A 22,668-nucleotide genomic window follows, 5' to 3' on the forward strand; every position below is an offset into this window, starting at 1 on the left:
TTTTTACGCGATATATAGTAGGATAGGATTATTAAAGTACCAACAAAGTTATTATATTGTTTCAGACACCGAGAACTTCATATGTCTCGTGTTAAGCGTCGGATCTTTCCTATTCCTTCTTTACCTTATATTTTTCGTGAAGACTCCTGATGAGGACCTGTTAGATCCAGAAATATTAGAGGAAGAATTGCAATACATAGAGTTCAACAGAGTAAACGCTCAATATTTCAGAATATTAATGTGAAGTAACGCAATACGAACGTAAGGATTGATCCGGAAACGACAACGATGGCTGTTACGACATAATGGCATTGCTGCTATCGCGTAGGCAAGGCTCCTCTGTCAGTGGCCTGTGCTGCTACTACGCGATATTTTATTATAATAAGTGTAGAGAAATAAAAAACAAAAAAAATGTAAATAAGCAAAATTGAAAAAAAATACTGTAATATCTTAATAGGTGTCCGCAACGGTCTACAATACGCAATTTTTATATTGCTTTATTAGTCGTTGTGGATCCGTCTTGTTGTCGTATCTATCCTGTTCTTGTTCCTATCCTCTTTTCGTATTTGTAGGAAAAAGTAACACGAAGATAGGTGCCGTCTGGAATAAGCGCTAATGAGTGTGTACTTAGTTTTCTAATTTCCAGTTAAATTACTTAATATTTATACTGTTTGTTAAATACAAGCAAAAAGAACTGAGTTCACATTAAGTTTTTCATAATTTTAGATTTTGTTGTTTTGTAAGAGGTCGGGAATTCCTTCGTAGGAAATGTTGTAATGGTAGGTAATTTATGTAAGCACGCATAATATTATGTGGTATTTACCGAATTATACTGTGATAGGAAAGTTCTGAGATGTATAAGACGTATGAACTACAGGGAATTTTGAAATGTATAAACATCTTTTTAACTAATATTTGAGATTGATGCTCAATGGGCCCAACAGCCTAATTTTTGTACTTATATATAGTATTTATATATTTACTTGTAAAACTTATATTTAAATTTCGTATATAATATCGTAAATCCGCTATTCCAGTCATTGCGTGCGTGGAAATGAATGTAACATCGGCACTAAAGATGTATGCAACGAATCACTTCACTTTCTGAGAGTTTTTTCAATAATACAAATACTTAGTGACTGTAGAGTAGTCATGTTCAATACGTAGAAATAGTCAAGTTAATACCATTTAGCATTTAATCAGAAATCAGTGTCTATTTAATGAAATATATGAATAATCTCAGCATCGCCAACTGCCTTATTATTTACCCCTTGTATTTTATATACGCATCATGTAAAAGCGACGACTGTCTGGTAATTTTAGTTACGACAGTGATCTTCTTGTAAGTATCGTAAGTAGTCAAGCTCAGATAATATCTATTGCACGCAGTATTAATGTCCCACTGTTGTGAAAAGGTCTCCCGTAATGAGGGAGGGGTAAGGCCTTGAATCCACCACGCTGGCCAAGTGCGGGTTGGGGACTTTGCACACCTTTGAGAACTGTTCTAAAGAACTCTCATGCCTCACGAGTCACGATGTTTTCCTTCACCGTTGCCGCGTAGGAATGAGTGATAACTATACGCAGTTTTACAACGAGATGTTAAAGGGTAGAGCGAAAACAAAAATAAATAAAAAGCCGTTATCTAGAATCAGTGATTTATTTTTTATCTTATTATCCTTACTGTGTCTTCTTAATAAATAAAAAGTTTCATACAAAAGTTTACACTTAAACTCCAAACAGAAGTTATGGTCTATGTTCTATGTCTTAACCTTATAATACTTGCAACTAATTTCATTATAAACGAAATAAAAAAATAAGAGTCTAAGTTGGTTAACTACTAACGTTATCATAACAGATAACAGATAAGAAGTAAAGTTTTCGACCGAAGTATACACGATACGCCTAGACAGTTACAAAACATATTAAATAAGATTTTGAGATTTAGATCGACGAACGAACTACACTACGGAGCGAATAAAACTAAATACTAAAACAATAACATGTACAAAAATACAAATTACTTTAGAAATAAAAGGAAACTGTGTAATTAATCATTTAGCTGCAATTCTTTTATATTGACTTCTAGTAATAAGAAAACATAACTAATTAGATTCCGCGCGTATCGGAACCCAACATAGTTAATGCATAAGCACCTTGGAGTTTCGAGGACTAAGCTAATATCTAAAACATGCCACGATTCATAGATCAGATGCGGTACAAAAAACTTAATACTAAGTACAAAAATATAATTCGAAAACAATTTACACCTACATTAAAGCTGACAATATTAATATCGTGTGGTGGAAAGCCTTAATATTAACGTAATGTTATGACTCGCGGAAATGTGTGATAATACGATTATGAAAAGCATGAATATGAATTACGATCTTTGAAATGAAAGTGCGAGAAACAATCAAGTAGATGCACGGTTCTCATAGGACACGTGTATCGAGTCTAGGAGCGCGCAGATCAATAAATCAAAGCTGACGATCCTGTAACGTACCTATGTTCAGACAGGTAGTTAATTGTCGGTCCTTTTATAAATAAACTGATCGATCAATACAGCTTCCGTGAACGCGTAGCAACATGAATTGTTAAGAGAAATTATCACACATTTGGGCTTTTAGTCAGCGAAGTTAATCCCATCCGTAGGATGTGCTAGGACAATTTTAGCATTAGGCCATTTCATAATTATTCAACTAACAAATTAACAAAAGAAGAAAATATATAAAATAGATATTTCCGTTGTATTGAGGGACGGATGTTATGAAAAATAATATAATCTTGTCATGATCACAATCCTAGCACGCTGAACGGAACACAAATAAAATATCACAATTCGATGGAAAGATAAAACGTTTGTATATAAAATAAGCGCATGATGTGTTGATGGAGCGGGTAATGGTATAAATATCACAGCGACGATGATATTTACAATGCAGGTTCAAGTTGCGATGATAGAATTACTAATCGAATGATATTCCAGGCAGGAGCGTAGCCTACTATCTCAATGACGCAAGGATTATAATAAAAGTTGGGAGAAATTAGCAGAAAATTAGGCATTTTGACATTAATTTCGAATCAGTACCCGTCTAAGACGTGCCATAGTTACTATGCTTTTGGGTAAAATAATTCTACAAAATATAAAATAAACTATACGCAAATACCTTTTAAAGACGTGCCACCACTTACCTGCACTTAAGTAAATTATTTCGACGCTCACCAACATTTTGGCGTATTTGCCTTCATTAGTGCAGTTTAAATTTAATTATAATTTACCTGGAATACAATTAGATTATCTTACAACAAGTTATTCACATAAGCATAACGATATGTTTCAATGATTGTGCATACGACGTTTCATGAACGGAATGAGAAATGTCATGGTTTTCTACAAATTCTATTTACATAAATACGATATGTTGTTCACATCATAAATTATGTTTTAAAATCACATTGTTTTTATAACAAACATGATTATTACCGTGTTTTTCAACTATATTATACAATTTATTGTTAAAACACTCGCGTCGCAGGCGCTCGTTATTTAATTTAACTATAGACTCATAAAAGGCCACGACTACTGAGTTATGGGACGATATTTTTTAACTATAATTAGACACTAATTGACAACAACATTTATATTTAAAATCACTATTGGTTTTGCCGATTTTTCTATCCTCAGAAAAAAAAATATTCGAGAAATACTAGCATTTTAACCGTGGATTAATGGATAGAGAATCAGTGAACTTTTATTTCTCAAATAAATTATTCTGACGATACTAAAATCGGCATTTAGTTAAATAAATTTGATTTTTTCTGGTTCATAACAGAGATAATTTAAAATTGAAATGTAACAGTAATATCTTATAACGCATAGTTACTCTTTAAACATGTTTAATAACAAAATATCGTCACATAACTGATTACATTTAGTTAATACAACTCTTTACATAGTACCGGCAGTGTGTAGGGCTCGTAAAACTTCAGCATACCCTGTAATTGTTAAGTATTTTCACGTGTTGTTACATCACCACACATTTTAGTACATTTGTTATGCAACTATTGAATATAATTTATTAATGCCCGGATTCTGAGGTACATTTAGCGGTAGTTTATCTATTCAAACTGTCATGTTTATATGAGCTTTAACGCTACTGAATAGATACTACCGCTAAATGTACCTCAGAAACCGATGGTTAAAGATGTTTTATGGAACACCACATTATAACAGTCGTCTGAAACGAAAAGCACAATTCAGTGACATGTAGAATCTTAGAATAAGGATTCTTCTTGCTTAGAGCTCATAGGCCGCTTGAAACAAATAGGGAACATTTTCTTTAGTACTTAATTCTTCATATTTTTTTTTAAATGTATTGTCACAAAATTAAAAATTTACTTTACCAGCCGGCAGATAAATGGGCAAATTTGTACACAATAGTTGCATTACAAATGTTCGCTAATAGATGCGAGGTTGAATTTATCATTCATTATTCACAATCACAACCAACATCAACAATCATAATCTTAACTTTCTAACGCCAATTGTTTCATACACAACCCCATTATTGCATGTTTTGAAACTGAACATCATAATTGCTTATACGATTTCATAATAGTAACACATAAAGTTCATATAAAAGAAATTTATACATTTTTGTGAACATAATTTTAAAATTTCATTTTTTTTATCGAAAGTACGTAACTTTTACTATATTTGTTCAGACCAAATACACCGAATTTATTGTCAAAGCCATCAGCGAAACACAAGCCTAGTATAATTTTAACGATGTCAAACGGCACGTCATGTTATACTCGGGCCATTTCAAACGTGCGAACTACGTCATGTCATTTTATCGGAGTCTCTCGCTCGCACTTACACATTGTCACATTCCTATGATTATTTTGATTATGACGTAGTTCGTACGTTTGTAACGACCTGGGTATAGAAGGCGACGTCACACACTGGAGCATGATTCGCGTCAGTTGACGTCATGGCGGCTGTTCAGTGTGGCGGGGGTTGTCGTCATGCTCGCTGGCGCGTCATGTAGCCGTGACGTCACGTGTGGTGTGCGAGCAGCGCGTCGAGCGAGTGCGGGTCGCTGTGAGCCTGGCTGTGGGTGGTGCTCGCCTGCGCCGCGGCCAGCGACGACACCACGTGCTGCGGGATGTTGATCTGAACCGGCACTTGCGAGTTGGAGCTCGTTGGTATCTGTGCACAATGGATGGATCATTATAATATATCATGCTCATTAGGAGTAACCGTAGTAAAAGTATTGGTGAGACAGGCGTAAGAATAAAGTCGTAGTGTATATCTGTATAAAGCTTTTGTTGATTAATTTGTATCACGTAGCGACAAAACAAGAGATTTGCTTGCAGATTGAAATTGACTTTTATTTGAGCGGTCTGTAAAGGCCAATCGTGGCCAAAGGTACAATTAACAAAGAATTGAATGGCAGCTGTCTGTTAAAGTATGTATCTTCAATTGTTAAAGTAAGCGTTACTCACGTGTATAGTAATCTCAGGCAGTATAGTGTTGCCCTGTGTGGCGGGCTGCGCGGGCTGCACGGCGGGCGGCGGGGTCTCCTGCGTGGCCTCGAACCGCGCGCGCTTGCTCTCGTGCGAGCGCGTGTGCTTGCGCAGGTGGTCCTTGCGGTAGAAACCTGCACCAACATAATTCACGTTGAATATAAAGCGCATTATTAAAGACGGTGTTGTGACAAGGATTGAGAAATTTAGATATACTGTCTATCAGTAAAGTTCATACTTTACAGTAAAAGAAAAAAGAACGCCGGGCACACCGGGACATACTGTATTCTTCATGTTATATCCTTTAAAAGGCCAGACGTATTGTACTCGAAACGCGCGGTCCTATGTAACTAAATGAACGGATGGAATGAAGGAAAAGAAGTTTGTAACGAGTTTCGTTTTTGGTCTACCCTCCACATCTCGGTCTTGACGCCGGAGTGTATGACGGTGTGCAGGTTGAGGTGCTCGAGTACAGTGACGTGTCGTGGTTACCTTTCCCGCACTGCGTGCACATCTCGGTCTTGACGCCGGAGTGTATGACGGTGTGCAGGTTGAGGTGCTCGAGTACAGTAACGTGTCGTGGTTACCTTTCCCGCACTGCGTGCACATCTCGGTCTTGACGCCGGAGTGTATGACGGTGTGCAGGTTGAGGTGCTCGAGTACAGTAACGTGTGGTGGTTACCTTTCCCGCACTGCGTGCACATCTCGGTCTTGACGCCGGAGTGTATGACGGTGTGCAGGTTGAGGTGCTCGAGTACAGTGACGTGTGGTGGTTACCTTTCCCGCACTGCGTGCACATCTCGGTCTTGACGCCGGAGTGTATGACGGTGTGCAGGTTGAGGTGCTCGAGTACAGTAACGTGTCGTGGTTACCTTTCCCGCACTGCGTGCACATCTCGGTCTTGACGCCGGAGTGTATGACGGTGTGCAGGTTGAGGTGCTCGAGTACAGTAACGTGTCGTGGTTACCTTTCCCGCACTGCGTGCACATCTCGGTCTTGACGCCGGAGTGTATGACGGTGTGCAGGTTGAGGTGCTCGAGTACAGTAACGTGTCGTGGTTACCTTTCCCGCACTGCGTGCACATCTCGGTCTTGACGCCGGAGTGTATGACGGTGTGCAGGTTGAGGTGCTCGAGTACAGTAACGTGTCGTGGTTACCTTTCCCGCACTGCGTGCACATCTCGGTCTTGACGCCGGAGTGTATGACGGTGTGCAGGTTGAGGTGCTCGAGTACAGTGACGTGTCGTGGTTACCTTTCCCGCACTGCGTGCACATCTCGGTCTTGACGCCGGAGTGTATGACGGTGTGCAGGTTGAGGTGCTCGAGTACAGTAACGTGTCGTGGTTACCTTTCCCGCACTGCGTGCACATCTCGGTCTTGACGCCGGAGTGTATGACGGTGTGCAGGTTGAGGTGCTCGCGCCGCTTGAACCCCTTGCGGCACACGCCACAGACGTAGGGTCGCTCCGGGTTGTGGCCCAGCTTGTGCCGCTCCAGGTGCTCCTTGCGCTTCAGTCTGCAATAGAATTATTGATTAGTATAAAGGTCCAACTACTAAGTTAACTGACTTGAACAATTAAAGTTAGTAAAAATGTAATGGAAAGTAAATATGACATACCCAGCCCCACAAATGCCGCATATAAACCGCCTCTCAATATTGTGCCCGAGCAGATGGACCTCGAGCTGCTCCTTCTCGGGATAGGCCATGTTACACTCGGGACAGCACCAGATGGGCGAGCCGTCCAGCGCGGTGGCGATCACCACCTGCCCGGGCTTCGGCCGCGCTGGCTTCGGCGGCTTCTTCTTGTATTTTTTCTTCTTTTTACTTTGTATCCACACTGTGCCGTCTACAATATATAAATTGGTTAGCTGGCTTATAATTTATAGTCTTAAATTTGTATAGTATGAAACAATATATAACTAGAGACCGCTTGTCCGCATGTAAATCCCGATCCCTCAGGAACTGCGGGATAAAAAGGAGCATATGTATTATTCTGGGTTTTCTACTACCTACGTACATTCCAAATTTCATCCTAAACACTTCAGTAGTATTAGCGAGGAAGAGTAAGAAACATCCATACTAACAAACTTTCGCATTTATAACATTAGTAGTATATCGATATTACCTTCTTCGACGACAGCTTCAGCAACAGGCTCTTCTTTCTTCTCCTCGGCCGCGGTGTCTTCCTCCATCAGCTCGATGGTGACCTCTTTCTTAACATCAGTGGGGTTCAGCCGTAAGAACTGCTGCAGTGATGCCGGCAGCTGCTGAGTTTGCTGTAAATGAAAATATGATTATATCTTTGTTTTGAAATGAACTTCGGTTCAGATAAAACTTGATAAAAAATGGTTCATCTTACTACAAAATATCTATGAGGATTTTATAGATAATTTAAAAATATAATATAGTTTACAATTTCTATGAGTCTTTATTGACATCCGAACAACGGTACGCGAGATACACACGAAAAACAGAATTCCATAACATTTAAACGTCTAATATAAGGGTGATACATGAATCTAGCTCGTTACGATATTTCCCGTAAAACACCACATTTAGCTAACTTACCCACATTATAAAGCTCAGTGTGTTTACTTTCAAAACACTAACAAACCATAGCGTGTGTTAAAGTAAAGTGTACCAACCTGTGGCGGGAGCTGACTGAGATACTTGGCGAGGTCTTGCTGGTTACCGTTGAGCTGCCACTGAACTGTTTCACCAGCCTCCGTGCCTTGAGAACTCTCCTGAACAAATACAATAGATAATCGTTTATATTAATGGCTTATAGAGGTTATAGACTAGCGAGTAAATTCACTTACTTGTAAGTTATTCATGTATACACGTGATTTTTGAATGAACATCGAATTTTGAGCTATAGGCTATAGCTATAGCTACTATACATTAATTTTGTGCAAAAAATTGTTTGAGGGTCCTTAGTAGGTTATGTTGAGGGAACGTGTAATTGTCAATAGAACTTCTATGTAAGTGTCGAGGGAAAAATAAGCGGTTATCAAGTAACGACAACAAGTATTTTGCATTCTCATCAATTTACAGTTGCATAACAAAACAATATGTAATCCAATACTTGATACTTTAGTGAGCGATGCGATATTGTTTTGTTATTATTTTCTACAACACATCATTTGATTTAGATATATAGCCGAAAAACGTAATACAGACAGACACTTTGTCGCAACTCTAATATTACCATATTCAAACACACCACAATTTTGTAATAACACAGTAGTTTCATTACAAACATGTATTTTTATGATATGTTAGCAGATGCACCTTGTAATAAATACTTCGTGCAATATATTTAGTTTCGCTAACTGTTAATGTTTTGCGTAAAAGGTTAATGGCGCATTTCGCACGTTCGTACATTTCGTCACTCGTTACAATTCGTCACATCTAAACAGATGTTAGTTGCGAGTTTATTACACTTGCAATGATTTTATGAGGAGTAATAAATTGTTCGTAAGATTGTAGTTGAAAGGTCAAAAGTCGTTGGATACTTCAAATATTAGGATCTGTGGTTTACTAAATAACTTAACAATATTTTAATAGCCTGATTCCGTAGCCGTCCTGATTGTTAGCAGGGACTATGTAAGGATATTAAAAATAAAGTGTAATAGTCATCCTGAAAATTTAAAATTTTAAAATCATTCGCGGACCATATTTTGACTTCCACGGACCACTGGTGGTTCGCGGACCACTGGTTGCGAACCACTGCTTTAATTCAATGAAATAGGGGTCTTAACGAAGGTACGCATGGGGATTGGCCAGGTTGACCCTGAATACAAACATAACCCCAGTCTAAAATCATTTCATAAGCAAATTGAATTGGAGATGGAAATTCGTACGCAAGGATAACAGCGCATGTAACCGAGTATATTTGTAATAGAAGTACTCACGTCATCATTAGCGTTTTCATCGCACTCTTCTTTGATGATAATGTCGCCGATGCCAGTGTTGTTGTTGTCAGACGTCGTGTTGTTATTGAGATTCTTGCCGTCCGGACTGTTTATTATTATCTGTTGATTCGGCGTTATGAACACCTGTAACAAAATACACACATCTTTTATTTACAATAATTTATCTTTTTTAACTGACTCTAATAATAAGACTTTTGCAATTTGTCTGTTTTTTTTTTGTCTTCATAACTTGTTATTGGTAGAACCGATTTTTAGAAGCTTAGTGCTTCCCATGTTCTATGTAAAATTATCTACATAGTGATATTTTTAAAAATTCATTGCATTGATGATGTTTGTTTTAAGGTGCCAACAAGGTAGTTCGGCTGAGACCTAAAGTTGCTGAAAGGAGGGTTTTACACTGTAGTTTTGACACTATAAAAATTTGACACAGAGTAGCGCCACAAATAACATACCATGTCATTGACTTCAATTTCAGCAAAACAATGGTAACTTCGCATTCGTATATTATGTTAAGTCATTCTAGTTAACGAGATTAAACCCATTGTATTACATTTCCTTTTACGGTACAAGTTACTCATGTCAATTACTTGAAACTGAATCATTCTAATTCACCGCATGCTTTGTTAGAAAGTCATCATATAACAAGGAAGTTCGTAAAACAATTACTATATAGAGTGCTCTTTTATTCAGGAGCATAGTATAAACTAAATGACTGTGACGTGGTCGGTAGTGTATTAGACAGCTGATGATGAGGTCACAAGGCAAAGTACTACTTGTCTTTTCTAATTTATATTGGAATATATATATCAATAGTTCCTCAGAGTTTGGTAGCATGCCAGGTAAATGGCAATAGGCTTGTCCTATTACATGGGGCTAACGTTGTTATTGGCCAAACGTGAGTGTATTTTCTGTTAACAGACCGAGAACAGACATTTTGGCTTATCACCTAAAATATATGACGCTACGGCAGTATAATAGCCACAAATGTCATGCCAGCTCACGTCAACTATACTCGATTTTACAAATGGAATCTTATTACTAAGCCACTGTCTGTCTGTCTGTCAGTCTATCACTAGGCTATAACTCGTGAACAGTGTTCGTTAGAGAGCTGTTCATATATAGTAATGTTTATTTGTAAGTTAGTTACCTGGTGCATATTAGACATTTGATCTTTGTCCTGTGTTTGTTGAACTAACTGCATCTCTTGTGGTAACGCCGCTAACACTTGCAGACCTGTGAAAATATCAAGTTTAGATATAAATACGTATAAAAATCTGTGACTAGGTGTGCACAGTAATATAACTATGTTTTTCTAGAATAAAAGTTGATAAAATAATTTTGCAGTTCGAATAGAAGATGAATATAGCATATCATGAAACAACATATATCATGAAACCACAAACAAAATTTTCTATTATAAACTTGCAATATATTGGTTACACAAAAAAAATATATACGATTCTAATGTAAATGATCACATAGACAAAAATTTACATAGAAACAATCTTATTTAGATTTCAGAGAGATGTAAACCGACATCGAAAAATTTGTCAAAACACTACTATAGTGTCAAAGAGTGCATAAAACATAAAGAGTGCGTAAAGTGTTAGTGACAGTCTCATGATAATAGTGGGTCAATCACCTGGTCTCATCCTGAATGTACCTGGACATGAGAGGTTGTACTTGTTAGGAAGTATTTTCAATTAACGAATAGGAGCTAGTTTTATAGTTTACAGATAAGTGTTCGATAACCTATATCTTAAATAAAATTACAGCAAACTCATGATAGCAACTGTCAAATATCATCTGATATGCTATCCAATACTTATTTAGAACTTGGGAAATGGGGCACAAATATTATTAAAAGTTATTGTTAACCAGTTTAGGGGCACTTGCCCTAAATTTATTAAGCAAAAATAAAACAGACTGAGTGAAACATAGAGATGACGAGATAAGTGAACTATTTAAATAGTATTAGTCATTGCATGTCAACATAATTTTAGTCTTGATAAAATCTGGACAAAATATTGGTCAATAAAAACCGTTTTTATAATCTATTATTAGAATATGTATACGCAAATGGATGGGTAGGCATAGTATAGTGTTATTTACCATTCATAACATTGCGTTTGTCGGTCAACGACCTTTGATCTAAATTGAAATCTTATCATAACAAACAATGTTTTATCTGTAAGTATATATTTTTAGCTCATTCATAAGTAATTCGCGTATTTAATGCTTCTTTATTGATAACATTTTATTTGGAATCAGGAGATAGCACGCAAAATTCACGAGAAACTATGCGAAAGATCGACATCGAAGCTAACATTTGGCTATAGATAGGTAGCTAGATAATGACAAAAAGTTTTCAAAATGATCTGTAAAAATTATCTCGCTAAGCCACCAGTACTATTGTAACATGGGATTTTTAAATTATATACTCGTTAATTAAAAGCTTAATGCATTTAAAATAGGAGCACTCTCACTAATATCCTTTTGTGGAATAAAAAAAATATAAATATGGAATGGTAGTCCCACCTTCGCCGAGCCCGCCTTGTCCGACTAGTTGAATGCCGCCGGCTTCGTTCGCCTCGGGCGAGTATGCGACCGTTAGCACTGCACCACCTTCAGATAAACAAGAAAAAAAAATAAGTATATTTCGTAAATAGGTTGATTGCAAAGAAATTGCATTGTAATTGCGAACAAATCTAGTTTTAATTAAAATTTTAAGAAAGTAGTCACTTTTATAGACGACAATTACACAATAATATATCATAATTACTTTTATACATCATTTTATATCAATTTTTTTTTACATTTGGGTTATTACAAAAGTGCAAACGACGTCATAATCAAAAGATCTTAGGAATATAACAATGCGTACGAGCTAACTTATTTAGTTCACACATCACATAATTATATTTATTTACCAGTATGAAAACATTACCTTAGAATCTTTTTGTACGAGTTCAACAATTCACATTTTAAGGATTTTATTTACAACTCTATGTAAGAGAGGTCGGCAGCGGACTGCCAATATAAATAAATTTGTTAACCTCCTTTTCCCTTCACAGTAGGTTAAAAAGTGAGTGTGTGAATGATCGAAGGAACTAATTGATTTTGTATGTGACTTGAGAAACATTCACAAGTGATACAGGTGCATGTTTTTGAATATTGATTTTGTATTTTATGTTAACATACAAACACGAAAGCAAACAAGTTTAAAAAACTCTTTTAAGTAAATATTTTTAAGCCAAACTGGTTTTAGAAAATCTTTATTTATTTAAAACCAACTTCCATTTTACACTCTAGATTAAATCAAAACGAAGTTGTCTACTTACTGTCGGTTGGCCATAAACTCGGAATTTCAAGAGGTATTTACCAATAGACTAAGTGATTAATGAGAAAGGATTACAATTCATAAAGGTTTAGTATAAATTGACTGAAATATGGAAATGACATTCAAAGAACTTTCAACAAAGTTTGTGGAGTTTGTTAGTTCGTTAGTCTTCATATTTTGTTATCTTTGTTAACTATCAATGTTCTACATAAGTGACAAATATGATGGCTCACCTTGCTGGAACCCTTGTATAGGTATTTGCATCTGATACTTTGGTTGTTGTTGAGCTTGTATCAAGTGGTTTGGACTCAGCACCTGGATCTGCACCGTCGGTTGAGGATCGCCTGTAAAACAATCACATTTCATATATGAATCATATGTTACTGATACAATAAATCATCAAATAAATGTTTACCTTTAACTTGCGTCCATGTAGTTATTGGTCACATTTATAATGACTTTTGGACATATGCTGTATATGTGGTGACTAATTTCGAATAAGGGCAGAAATATTTGTATAATCACTCTACCTGCTGCATTTTTATAACCTTTCCTTATTTACGAGTGTAGATACATTGCAGTAGATAATTTTTGTAACTTAACGTCTGCTTTCCGCCACAGCGACTGTGCAGGCTGGTACAAACAATACTATCCATCTGATGATCTAATAGACTGTGTAATTGTCTATTTCGTGCACACTTGGACAATATACTTCGCTGCTGGCTTGTTCAATGAAACAGGCCGCCGTAGCCGAATATTGCCTATTTGCTATTACATACAAACAACGGACACAAAGTACAATCAGACCAGACTATTTGTGGATCGAACAAATGAATTGTCCCGTGTGGGAATCGAATTCACGACTTCCCGATCCAATGGTGGTGTCGACCACCTGAACCAGTGCACCATGGAGGCCGCGGAAATAACTTATTGTTATAGGAATGGTGTTATTGTTTACCTGGTTTAGCGCCAGGCAGCGCTATGGGCACGGAGATGAGTTGTGGCGCGGCCTGCAGCGTGGCGCCGCTGTCCAGCGTCCGCACGTACTGCACCCCGCCCTCACCCATCGCAACACACACCTGGAACATCACAAACACATTATAATATAAACCTTGAGTCTTGTTCTTAAAGGCGCCCATAGCCAGTTGCGCTCACCGGTCGGTAAACGATCTGTGGGTTAAGCAACCATTGGCGCGGTCATTCCATAGATGGGTGACCGCATAGTGGTATTTGAACTGGGGACAGCACTTTAAAAGTCGGTCCCGGTTGTTGTCTACTAAGATAACGTTAAGCCATGTCAAAGGCCTTTTGGGCGGCTTGAACAACTTTGACACAAGGTTGACCACTAACCATACGACAAACAAACAACTCTTGTTCTTGGTAAAAGTACTATAACTATCGTTACACCTACTGACTGGACAGCTGACTGGGTGACTCAAGGTGCGTATTGTGTACATATCTCATCTCAACTGACAACCGATGTACGTCATTTTAATCGATACTACGTGTTACATTGCTGGTTTGACGTAACATATTAATCACCATTGTTCTAAGAAAAGAGCAATCTTATTAGCTGATCAACGCTCCTAACGTGTCTCGTAGGAACTAACTAATAAATATATAACTCATGCAAATAAAATCGCGCTACTGATTTCTGACTAGGTATAAAGCTAACTTACTAAATAAGATATAGATAAATTCACACCCGGACTTGTAACAAATATTCGCTGTCTCATACAAACGCTTGTCCTGGATAAGATTCGAAACCACGACAGGCGGCGATAGATACCAACTTGAACTTACTACTGCGCAAAACATGCAATCAAAATCCGTCTTAAATACAAAATGTAGGTGCGGTCTTTGCTCTTCCAATTATTTAGTACAAAAATAAGGTCCGGTCATATTCTCGACGTCATCACCTACAAAAACATACGGTATTCGAAGTACGTACTCGATACAAACCAGTTTTGTATTGAATAAAGTTTACTACATGTTTATCTACTACAAAGCAGATCTCGTTAACAGTTCAAATAAAAAGTGACCTATCAGTATTGAGAAGTATGTTTTATTTAATACTTTTGTAGTCAGAAAGACAATTGAATTAGAGATCAATTCCCACGATTCTGAAGGTTTTTGAGACTAGCAGATTGTTGAAACGACTATGGAATCAGACACGACAATGTTCTTTAATATATATTAGCCTAGCCTTTCTTCCAACTATGTTAAAGTCGGCTTCCAGTCTCACCGGATTCAGCTGGATACCAGTATTTTACATGGAGCGACTGCCTATGGGACCTCCACAACCCAGTTACCGGTGTTATAACACGACACCCCTCGGTGAGACTGGTCGTCAGACTTTCATGCTTCTGACTACTGTTACTACTGTTTTTTTTTCTTCAATGATCTACAATCTACACAAATATTATGGAGAACTACGATACTGCCCCTTGCAAAAACGGTAGGTATACCTAACAATACATTCTTTCAAAACGTCTCGTCTCATTTCCGTGCCTTTCTAGTTTTATTAGGATAATGCTACATCCTTTTTTTTGTTGCAGAATCAAACCTGTTCCACTCTCAATCAGACACACCTGGTTCCCACGGGGGAAGACAGATACCAAAACTTGTTCTACAATATAAAATATGCTACATTTAAAAGGGTTAAAATTTTCGTCTCGTAGACGTTTTATAGTCATTCAAGTATTGATTTCTTCAAGTTTCCTCTTACTAATGCATTTTTGATGAGACGTTGAATAAATCATCAATGCCACGTCGCAAAACTGTAACTACGTGTTCACGTCGAATCACGTCTTGTATCATAACGTGAATCGACGTTGGCTACTTTGTTACCGTTATTGAGATTTGCATGTATAGCGCAGTGGTTAAGTTGGTCGCTATGCTGTTTCGAGACAGGATTGTAGTGGGTTTTTGTGTCACCAAGAAATATTTGTTTAGATTCTTATACTTTTTAGTTATATTTAATTGCTTCTTAGTTAGATCTACGTGAACTCACGCGACAAGATTCTTTATTACATCAGGATTTTTATTTTTGTAAATAAACAAAAGGCAACAAGAAACAAGGTATTCCTCGTGATGTTTTTTTTATTGATCCTCAAATGACCTTAACATTCCACACAAATTCATAATAATTTACCTCTAAGCTATTGACCTATTCAAAAACAAATTGTCACCATTAAAATGTCCTCATACAGTGCAGGCGGTTTCATTAAATTCCTAGAAGTAATGTGCTCAAACACCAGATCCGCTTGTAACTAGAAAATTATTAGGTCCAAGAATGTCTCGTGACGTCATACGAAATCATACCAGTTTCTATTTGTTGTGTAACGGTAATACAAAGTTAAGGATTTGCTATCGTCAGTGTATAAATAAAAAACATCTCAGTTTTTCCTTAAGAGTTCAAGTTCAGCAGAATCGAATTATAGACATTTTTCTAAACACTAGAAATCAGCGACTATAGTTATATGGCTTTTTACTTGTATAGTCCACAATATGCCCGTGAGATTTCGGGGAAAAAGACATGTCCTTTCTCGGGTCTCAAACCGTCTTTGTACAAAATTTTATCTAAATCGGTTCAGTAGTTTAAGCCAAAATGTGCAACATGAATTTATAATATTAGTATGGAAGTTTGGATTCTACACATTTCATAGAAAGTGCACCTCAATTGAGGTGCGTCTAAATAAATCTTTTATTTCAACTTGATGCAACAGAATGTGTAGTTTCTAAATCACTCGTTTTACTTCAGCTTTCACTGCTTGCGTAATCATAATTTATAGACAATTTTAACTTCTAGAAAACATTACGGAACTGCCTAATACTTCTTATATATAATACATATCTATTTATGTAAAACAATTGTAATCTATACGCACAAAGCTTAAGATAGCAGGCTTTCCTTGGTGAAAGTTGTTTGCTGAAAACCGTTTATTTACTATAAATTGCGCTACAATATCGTTTAAGTACGTTTATAGATTTGTTTACTTTACTAGTAATAACATAAATATAAAATATGTGTAGAGAGAAAGTCACAGACTAACTTCCTAACGGTGGTTTATCAATAGTCCTGGGTTTAGTTTAAAAATGAAGTTTTGATACTAAGATCGGACTTATGGTTAAAACTTTTGTATTGAGTCGGAAAGTAGTATGAACGTTAAAAGCAGTCGTTACTTAAATCCGGCAGCTTGTGGCTAATAATTTGTAAATAGATAATAAAATGGTGTCTGTGTCCTCGAGGCTCGGTCCTTGAATCTCGAGGGCAAGGAGCCGAGGCTTTTGATCGATTTTCCACCCTGTAGTTACGCCACTAGTAAAGGGTAAAGACAGACTATCTCGCCCCGACCTTCCTTTTAATTTTTATTTATTTTATCGTATAGTTTTAGTTAGTGGTTAACAAAGGGCAAAAGTCGTTCAAGCCGTCCGAAGGCCTTTGACAAGGCTTAACATCTACTATCCCAATACTAACAACCGTTATCGACGTTATACGTGCCCTCCGAAGTACGAAGACGCACAGCTCGATTACCACTATACGGTCATCTATGTATAGAATGACTGCGCCAAGGCTTGCTTAACCCACAGATCGTTTACCGACCGATGAGCGCAACCGGCTGAAAGCAGTTAAGAAAGGAAGACCCGAACCCAGTTATACAGTCAATAATTAGTAGCAAATAATAGATTTTAACAAACAGTACATTTAATTTAAATCCAGTTTTATATACATAAGGAAGTGATTCATTTCCTTTAATTGCGTCAATAGATGTTCGAAACATGTACCTATTATTTTAACGATTTCGCTAATAGTTTCCTTTGTACATCTAACGAACCATTTAAAATTATAAAGTCGTATTTACATCCGCAAAACGTAACGTTAAACAGAACAAGGATGAATGTTGTATATTTTATAACTTCACATTACCTATAGTTTTTTGTGAATGTTATGTATGTCTGTAATTTAATTAGAAAAAATACTGTATTAATCTATTTATTTATTACCTAATCCTATACTACTTAATAAACAATATGTAAGCTTAAATTTTTATTATGCTCTCTGGTCACTTTTGATAAATTTAGAAACAATATATTGGTAAAAAAAAACAAATACTGTATTACTAATCAGAGCTTACGTAAATGTTTATTAATATGAATTAATAAATATTGCAGCTATTACAATAAGGGTTGTTTTCAAGGTTTCTTTTCAGAGTATTAATATCTTATACATTTCCTAATATGACGAAATTGACTGCTTTTTTCTTGAGCATTAGTTCTTAGTGAAGATATTTGTGATTCTTTTCTTGTATTAGTTCTTATTACATGTCTTGTAAAATATTACCTGTGGCATATTTCCATTGTTAGATACATTCTGCTGTATCTTAGTGACTGGTAGCTGGCCACCGGTGGTCACAAAGTGAGTGCCAGCCGAGCCAACCGCTGAGAATGCAGCAAAATTCATATCTGACTCGTCCTCACTGAAAAAAATATATGGACTATTTTGTAGACAACCTTCTCTGTAGATGTTTAATAATTTATAGATATTTTGTCATTGTCTTAGATTTCTTAAAACTTGTTTTGTTTTTCTAGAAATGACTTTTTTTACGTTTGTTACGTTGTTACGTTTTTCTAGAAAAACTTCTACAGGCTGCATTCATTGAAAAGGAAAATCTATTATTTTTCATTTAATAAGCATTATGACTAACTTAAGTATTGTAATGAGAATATCCATGACCATAGACTACTTAGGAATTTAATTAATTGTATTGTAGTATGTTTCATCAACCAACAAGTAATTATAGAATATTGTCTAGTGTTATCATAAACAGGAAATATTGTACAAGTAGTACGTACTACAGCATCCTGTTGTGTTCATCACTTTGTTGCTCCAAGAGTGATAAGTATGGACAGAGATGTAGCAATAAATATGTAGGGTTTCAAACATTTTTACTCAATTCTATCAACCAGTGTCAAATTTTTGGAATTGGACTTAATTGCCTATGATACAAGCAATTATTTTAGTAATTGCTAGATTTCAAGTGAAATCTATCACATAAAAGTGAAAGTGGCCAGTATGTGTGTGGAGTTATAATATAAGAAAAATAATATTGAATACAAAAAGCAGTTCATTTATTGTTTTAAATAAAAACCTTAACATAAATACCCATAGATTTTTCGTTACAGTACAAAACTTACGAATTATTACGTACAAACTTATTGTAGGGCAACATTTTCCAAATAAACAGTACTAGATCAACGTCTCTATTCTAGATACACATAATAATAATTCGTTGGGGACATCGTAAACTTAAAAACTACCGTAAAAAATGGACAATTCATCCGCATACCAAGAGGCATCTTCTCTGGTGGGCAACTTCTGCATGTCGCACATCGTATGGAGTGCAGACCCTCCTCACGGCCCACCGAAGCGGGAGAAAAATCAAATAAAAAATCACTGTCCCACTTGAGTCATTCACAAGAGTACCGCGCGTATCCCCACGTCTCCCAATGTCCCACCACCGCGGCGCCACTGCGCACGGGACTACACTGGGACCACGATGGTAGGGCACATACCACTACCGACCACCAGACACGGCACTACACTAAAATTAATTCAGCCACGGTGAGAGGCGAAAGATGATCGTCGACTACTACCTACTAATAAGAAAGTGGGTTAAAGAAAGTTTTTTATGCAGGCCCGATAGTCGACCGACGAGTTTGTTATACATACTGACAGACAATCGGCGTGTATGTGTACGTATACACATGTAGCTCTAGCGTGATCCTCACTTTCTCTTTGCTGTACTTTCACAAGAATCAGTGAGGTGTGGTTGTGGTTCACTAGCTGCGGGAAGTTTGTTCGTTGGGTAATCACCTCGTTATACCGTATCAAAATTTATGAAAACTGATTTTATCGATCATAAAGATTGAGAAAAAGTAAGTTATCTTATTTTCCACGATAGATGCATATATAAGGACATAAAAGTTAGTCGTAACGACACCTTGAAATTTGAAAGTTTACGCGGTTTTAGTAGGTAGTAGAAAGTTGAAATAAGGTCACACTAATGTGTCATTGACCCTAAATTCGCCAATGTTGTTGCTTTCGATAACTGCCTACTTAGGTATCCCTATTAAAAGACCTTAAACAATTTTAGTACCTAAAACGGTAAATACCCAAAAATAATATTCAACATTCGTGTTTAGAAATGGCATCAGAGGGTTGAAGGTTATCATAGCTATTAGTATCACACAAAGGAATCGCAACAAAAATGGCCGATAAGTTCTCAGTTACGCAATTACAACTAATACCTAAAAAGAAAATAATCATTTCATTAATAAGGGGACCCCGCGTGCTCGTGGGCGGAACCAGACAGAAATCGAAGGTTGTTCACCCCTACCAGTCCTTTTGACCGGCTGTGCGTCCATCAGGCGGACGCGACGCATCCCCACCATGATGCGGGATCCCCTCCATGTGCCGTCACCAAATCACTCCCGCTCCCGGCTCCTTCCTCCACCGCCAGGGAAATCGCGAGAGGAGGGGTTGAACGCGGCCCTCGCGGCACTCTCTCGGTGGCACTCAGGTGGCCACGCGCCCCGTGTAACGGTACTACGGAGTACCGCTTCCAAAATAAGGTCATGGATATTCACACGTTGTAAACAAAACGATATAATAACACGACTTACCTCAGTTATATTTTTTTCCTATTTCCAAATTAAATTATGATTTCACTTCGACAGCTTCCAAAATATAATCCATAATAATTAATTACAAACAAATAAACAACGACGCCCCTTCTCTTTTACCATTTACGACAAATGAAATCCGCCATACTGTTTCGTAGTTCGTAAAATTTATCACCAGGTGGCGCATTAATTCTTCAGCGTGATTGGTCAGAAATGTATCATTGGTTTGACATGTGAAAATGCCACAATAAAAATTAAAATTGTTACCATGCTTCAACAATTTTAATTAAAAAAGTACATTAAATACGCTAATAATTAATAATTAGATGTAACAATTAAAATAATACACACAAAACTTAACAGGTATTACTAAAACTAATATGGAAATTGTTGCCCACATCTCTGTATTCTCTCTAAATGCAGTTCGAATAATAACTTATTATCATAATAATAACTACTCTGCGAAGATGACATTCCTGGATCATAGCTAGGTCTACGTTCAGATCCTGACGACGAACTGGGTGATGAGATTCCATTCTCCGAAGTAATTCCATTAATTTGACTAGGATCTTGAGTTTGAGTGATAGGCGTGCTAATCAAATTGTTGTTTATATGCAAATTGTTAATCCTCTTTGACAATGGCATGAATTCACAAGAGTCGTCTTCCCTGGATCTTTTCCTGCGCAAACAAAATCAAATGTTGTATTTCGTTTATATTTCAGGTATTTTACACAATGTGTTTGACATAATGTACCTACCTATTTTCTGTCATAGTATTGAAGTAATTTCCATTACTACCGATACAAGTATTCCAATTCAGATTGGTGTTTATTCCAAAAGTCATTTGTCCACAAGTTTCGACGTTTGTTCCGTAAAAGTCCAAAAAGTATTTCAAATAGGAGAATGGTCAAATATTTTTTACATCGAACAAGGCATAAAAATATGAAACATTAGTTCAGTATCCAGATACTGCCATATAAGACATGAACATGTGTTTTACTAGCTTCCAATATCCGTGCAAGAAAGAATGAGACAGCTAGCACAAAATGCACAAAATCTAAGCTTGGGTAAAATACGGAACACAAGGCATGCAGCTGACTTTTTTTGTTGTCTTGACACATGAACGAGCGTTTAGTTAGTTATAGATACACAACGTTTTTACTCTTTCATTATATTATATATTTTTCATTAATTAAAATTAATTCGTATTAATTTTAATTGTAATGTAAAGGACATAAAATAAGCAATCTATCATCAATTAATTTCGCAGTACACTTTGCACTGCAATTTAATAATATAAGACACGAATTGACACAAAATTATATGTTTGTCTATTGTATCTTTAGATGCTATAAGAAAAATACTATTAGCAATCTAGCTTTAATATTTTCGATCGAAACAAGACAATGCATTGTTAAAAGAACGATATGGCAAAGTCTAAATTTTAATTTTACTTTATCCAACACAATTTATTAGTGTTGTGTGAACTAAACTAGGAAATATAACATATTATTAGCATTATTTCGTTATCAATACCTTTAAAATGTCGTGGATTAAGGTAGGTACCTAGGTTAGGTGGGCAGATAGACAGTTCAATATAATAATTTGCAGTTTGTGTTTTATAATAGACTGGCAACACTTCAAAATCGTGCACGACAATAACAACAAAGTTGTCAATTTTAGTAAAGTTTTGGCGGCGAAAATTGAATGTTCAAATATGTATAAACCAAAGCAAAGCAGTGAAAGTTTTTTGTGTTCCATCCGAAAAAAATAGACATAAGAATTCTGCAAAAACAATGTTATACACGTAAACATTACTCGCTGTTCATCTGGCGCTGATATTACGAAGAAAATTGCACAAGATCATGACCGTTTTCTTTTTTACTCAAAGTGTAGCTAAATGTGTCCCTTTTACCTATTCTTATTTTCACTATTATCGATATAAGATCAAGTTTAACGGCATTTTGTTACACAGCACAGCTTGCTGCGGCGTTTGATATGAACTTGGACATGCTTTCCGTCTAGAAAACTGAAAAAGAAAAAGTTATCTGCATAGTAATAATAATACCGTGCTTTTTGGTCATATTGGCCTTAACTCCCTAGTCGTTTATATATCAGCTCAAACTGTAGTATCGTACTATAGTTCAGGAAGCAATGCTTTGAAGAAGACTACCTATTT

General features: G+C 36.5%; 2 protein-coding genes across 3 annotated transcripts; both read right to left on the reverse strand.

The window, feature by feature from the left end:
- Positions 1 to 1,638: 1,638 nt before the first annotated feature.
- On the reverse strand, positions 1,639 to 20,646 carry LOC142974684 (uncharacterized). Of its 2 annotated transcripts, none has more exons than XM_076117149.1 (13): positions 20,490 to 20,646; positions 18,148 to 18,283; positions 13,762 to 13,882; positions 13,037 to 13,147; positions 12,002 to 12,088; positions 10,611 to 10,696; positions 9,443 to 9,586; positions 8,174 to 8,272; positions 7,654 to 7,804; positions 7,146 to 7,374; positions 6,877 to 7,043; positions 5,509 to 5,663; positions 1,639 to 5,212 (listed from the first exon to the last, which is right to left on the reverse strand). In XM_076117149.1, exons 2-13 carry the CDS (start codon positions 18,265 to 18,267, stop codon positions 5,060 to 5,062), a joined length of 1,623 nt encoding a protein of 540 aa, XP_075973264.1. In that variant the 5' UTR covers positions 18,268 to 18,283; positions 20,490 to 20,646; the 3' UTR covers positions 1,639 to 5,059. The 2 variants fall into 2 exon arrangements, with proteins under 2 accessions (XP_075973264.1, XP_075973263.1); XM_076117148.1 differs by lacking the exon at positions 20,490 to 20,646 and adding an exon at positions 19,154 to 20,482.
- An 84-nt stretch (positions 20,647 to 20,730) lies between these two features.
- On the reverse strand, positions 20,731 to 21,556 carry LOC142974686 (uncharacterized). The gene is made up of 2 exons (XM_076117152.1): positions 21,248 to 21,556; positions 20,731 to 21,168 (listed from the first exon to the last, which is right to left on the reverse strand). The coding sequence occupies exons 1-2, from the start codon at positions 21,331 to 21,333 to the stop codon at positions 20,865 to 20,867; spliced, it is 390 nt and encodes a 129-aa protein (XP_075973267.1). The 5' UTR covers positions 21,334 to 21,556; the 3' UTR covers positions 20,731 to 20,864.
- Between the last annotated feature and the right edge of the window lie 1,112 nt (positions 21,557 to 22,668).

This window comes from Anticarsia gemmatalis, chromosome 8, assembly GCF_050436995.1.
Source record: "Anticarsia gemmatalis isolate Benzon Research Colony breed Stoneville strain chromosome 8, ilAntGemm2 primary, whole genome shotgun sequence".
NCBI classification, from domain to species: Eukaryota; Metazoa; Arthropoda; class Insecta; order Lepidoptera; family Erebidae; genus Anticarsia; species Anticarsia gemmatalis.

Coding starts and splice junctions, on each gene's coding strand:
- LOC142974684 (XM_076117148.1), bottom strand. CDS start 19,197: ATGTGCGACATGCAGAAGTTGCCCACCAGAGAAGATGCCTCTTG. Junction 18,284..19,153: donor ACCAGAGAAGATGCCTCTTG/GTATGCGGATGA, acceptor TATTTTTTTCAG/TGAGGACGAGTCAGATATGA. Junction 13,148..13,761: donor GCTGCCTGGCGCTAAACCAG/GTAAACAATAAC, acceptor ATTGTTTTACAG/GCGATCCTCAACCGACGGTG.
- LOC142974686 (XM_076117152.1), bottom strand. CDS start 21,333: ATGACTTTTGGAATAAACACCAATCTGAATTGGAATACTTGTATCGGT. Junction 21,169..21,247: donor AATACTATGACAGAAAATAG/GTAGGTACATTA, acceptor TTGTTTGCGCAG/GAAAAGATCCAGGGAAGACG.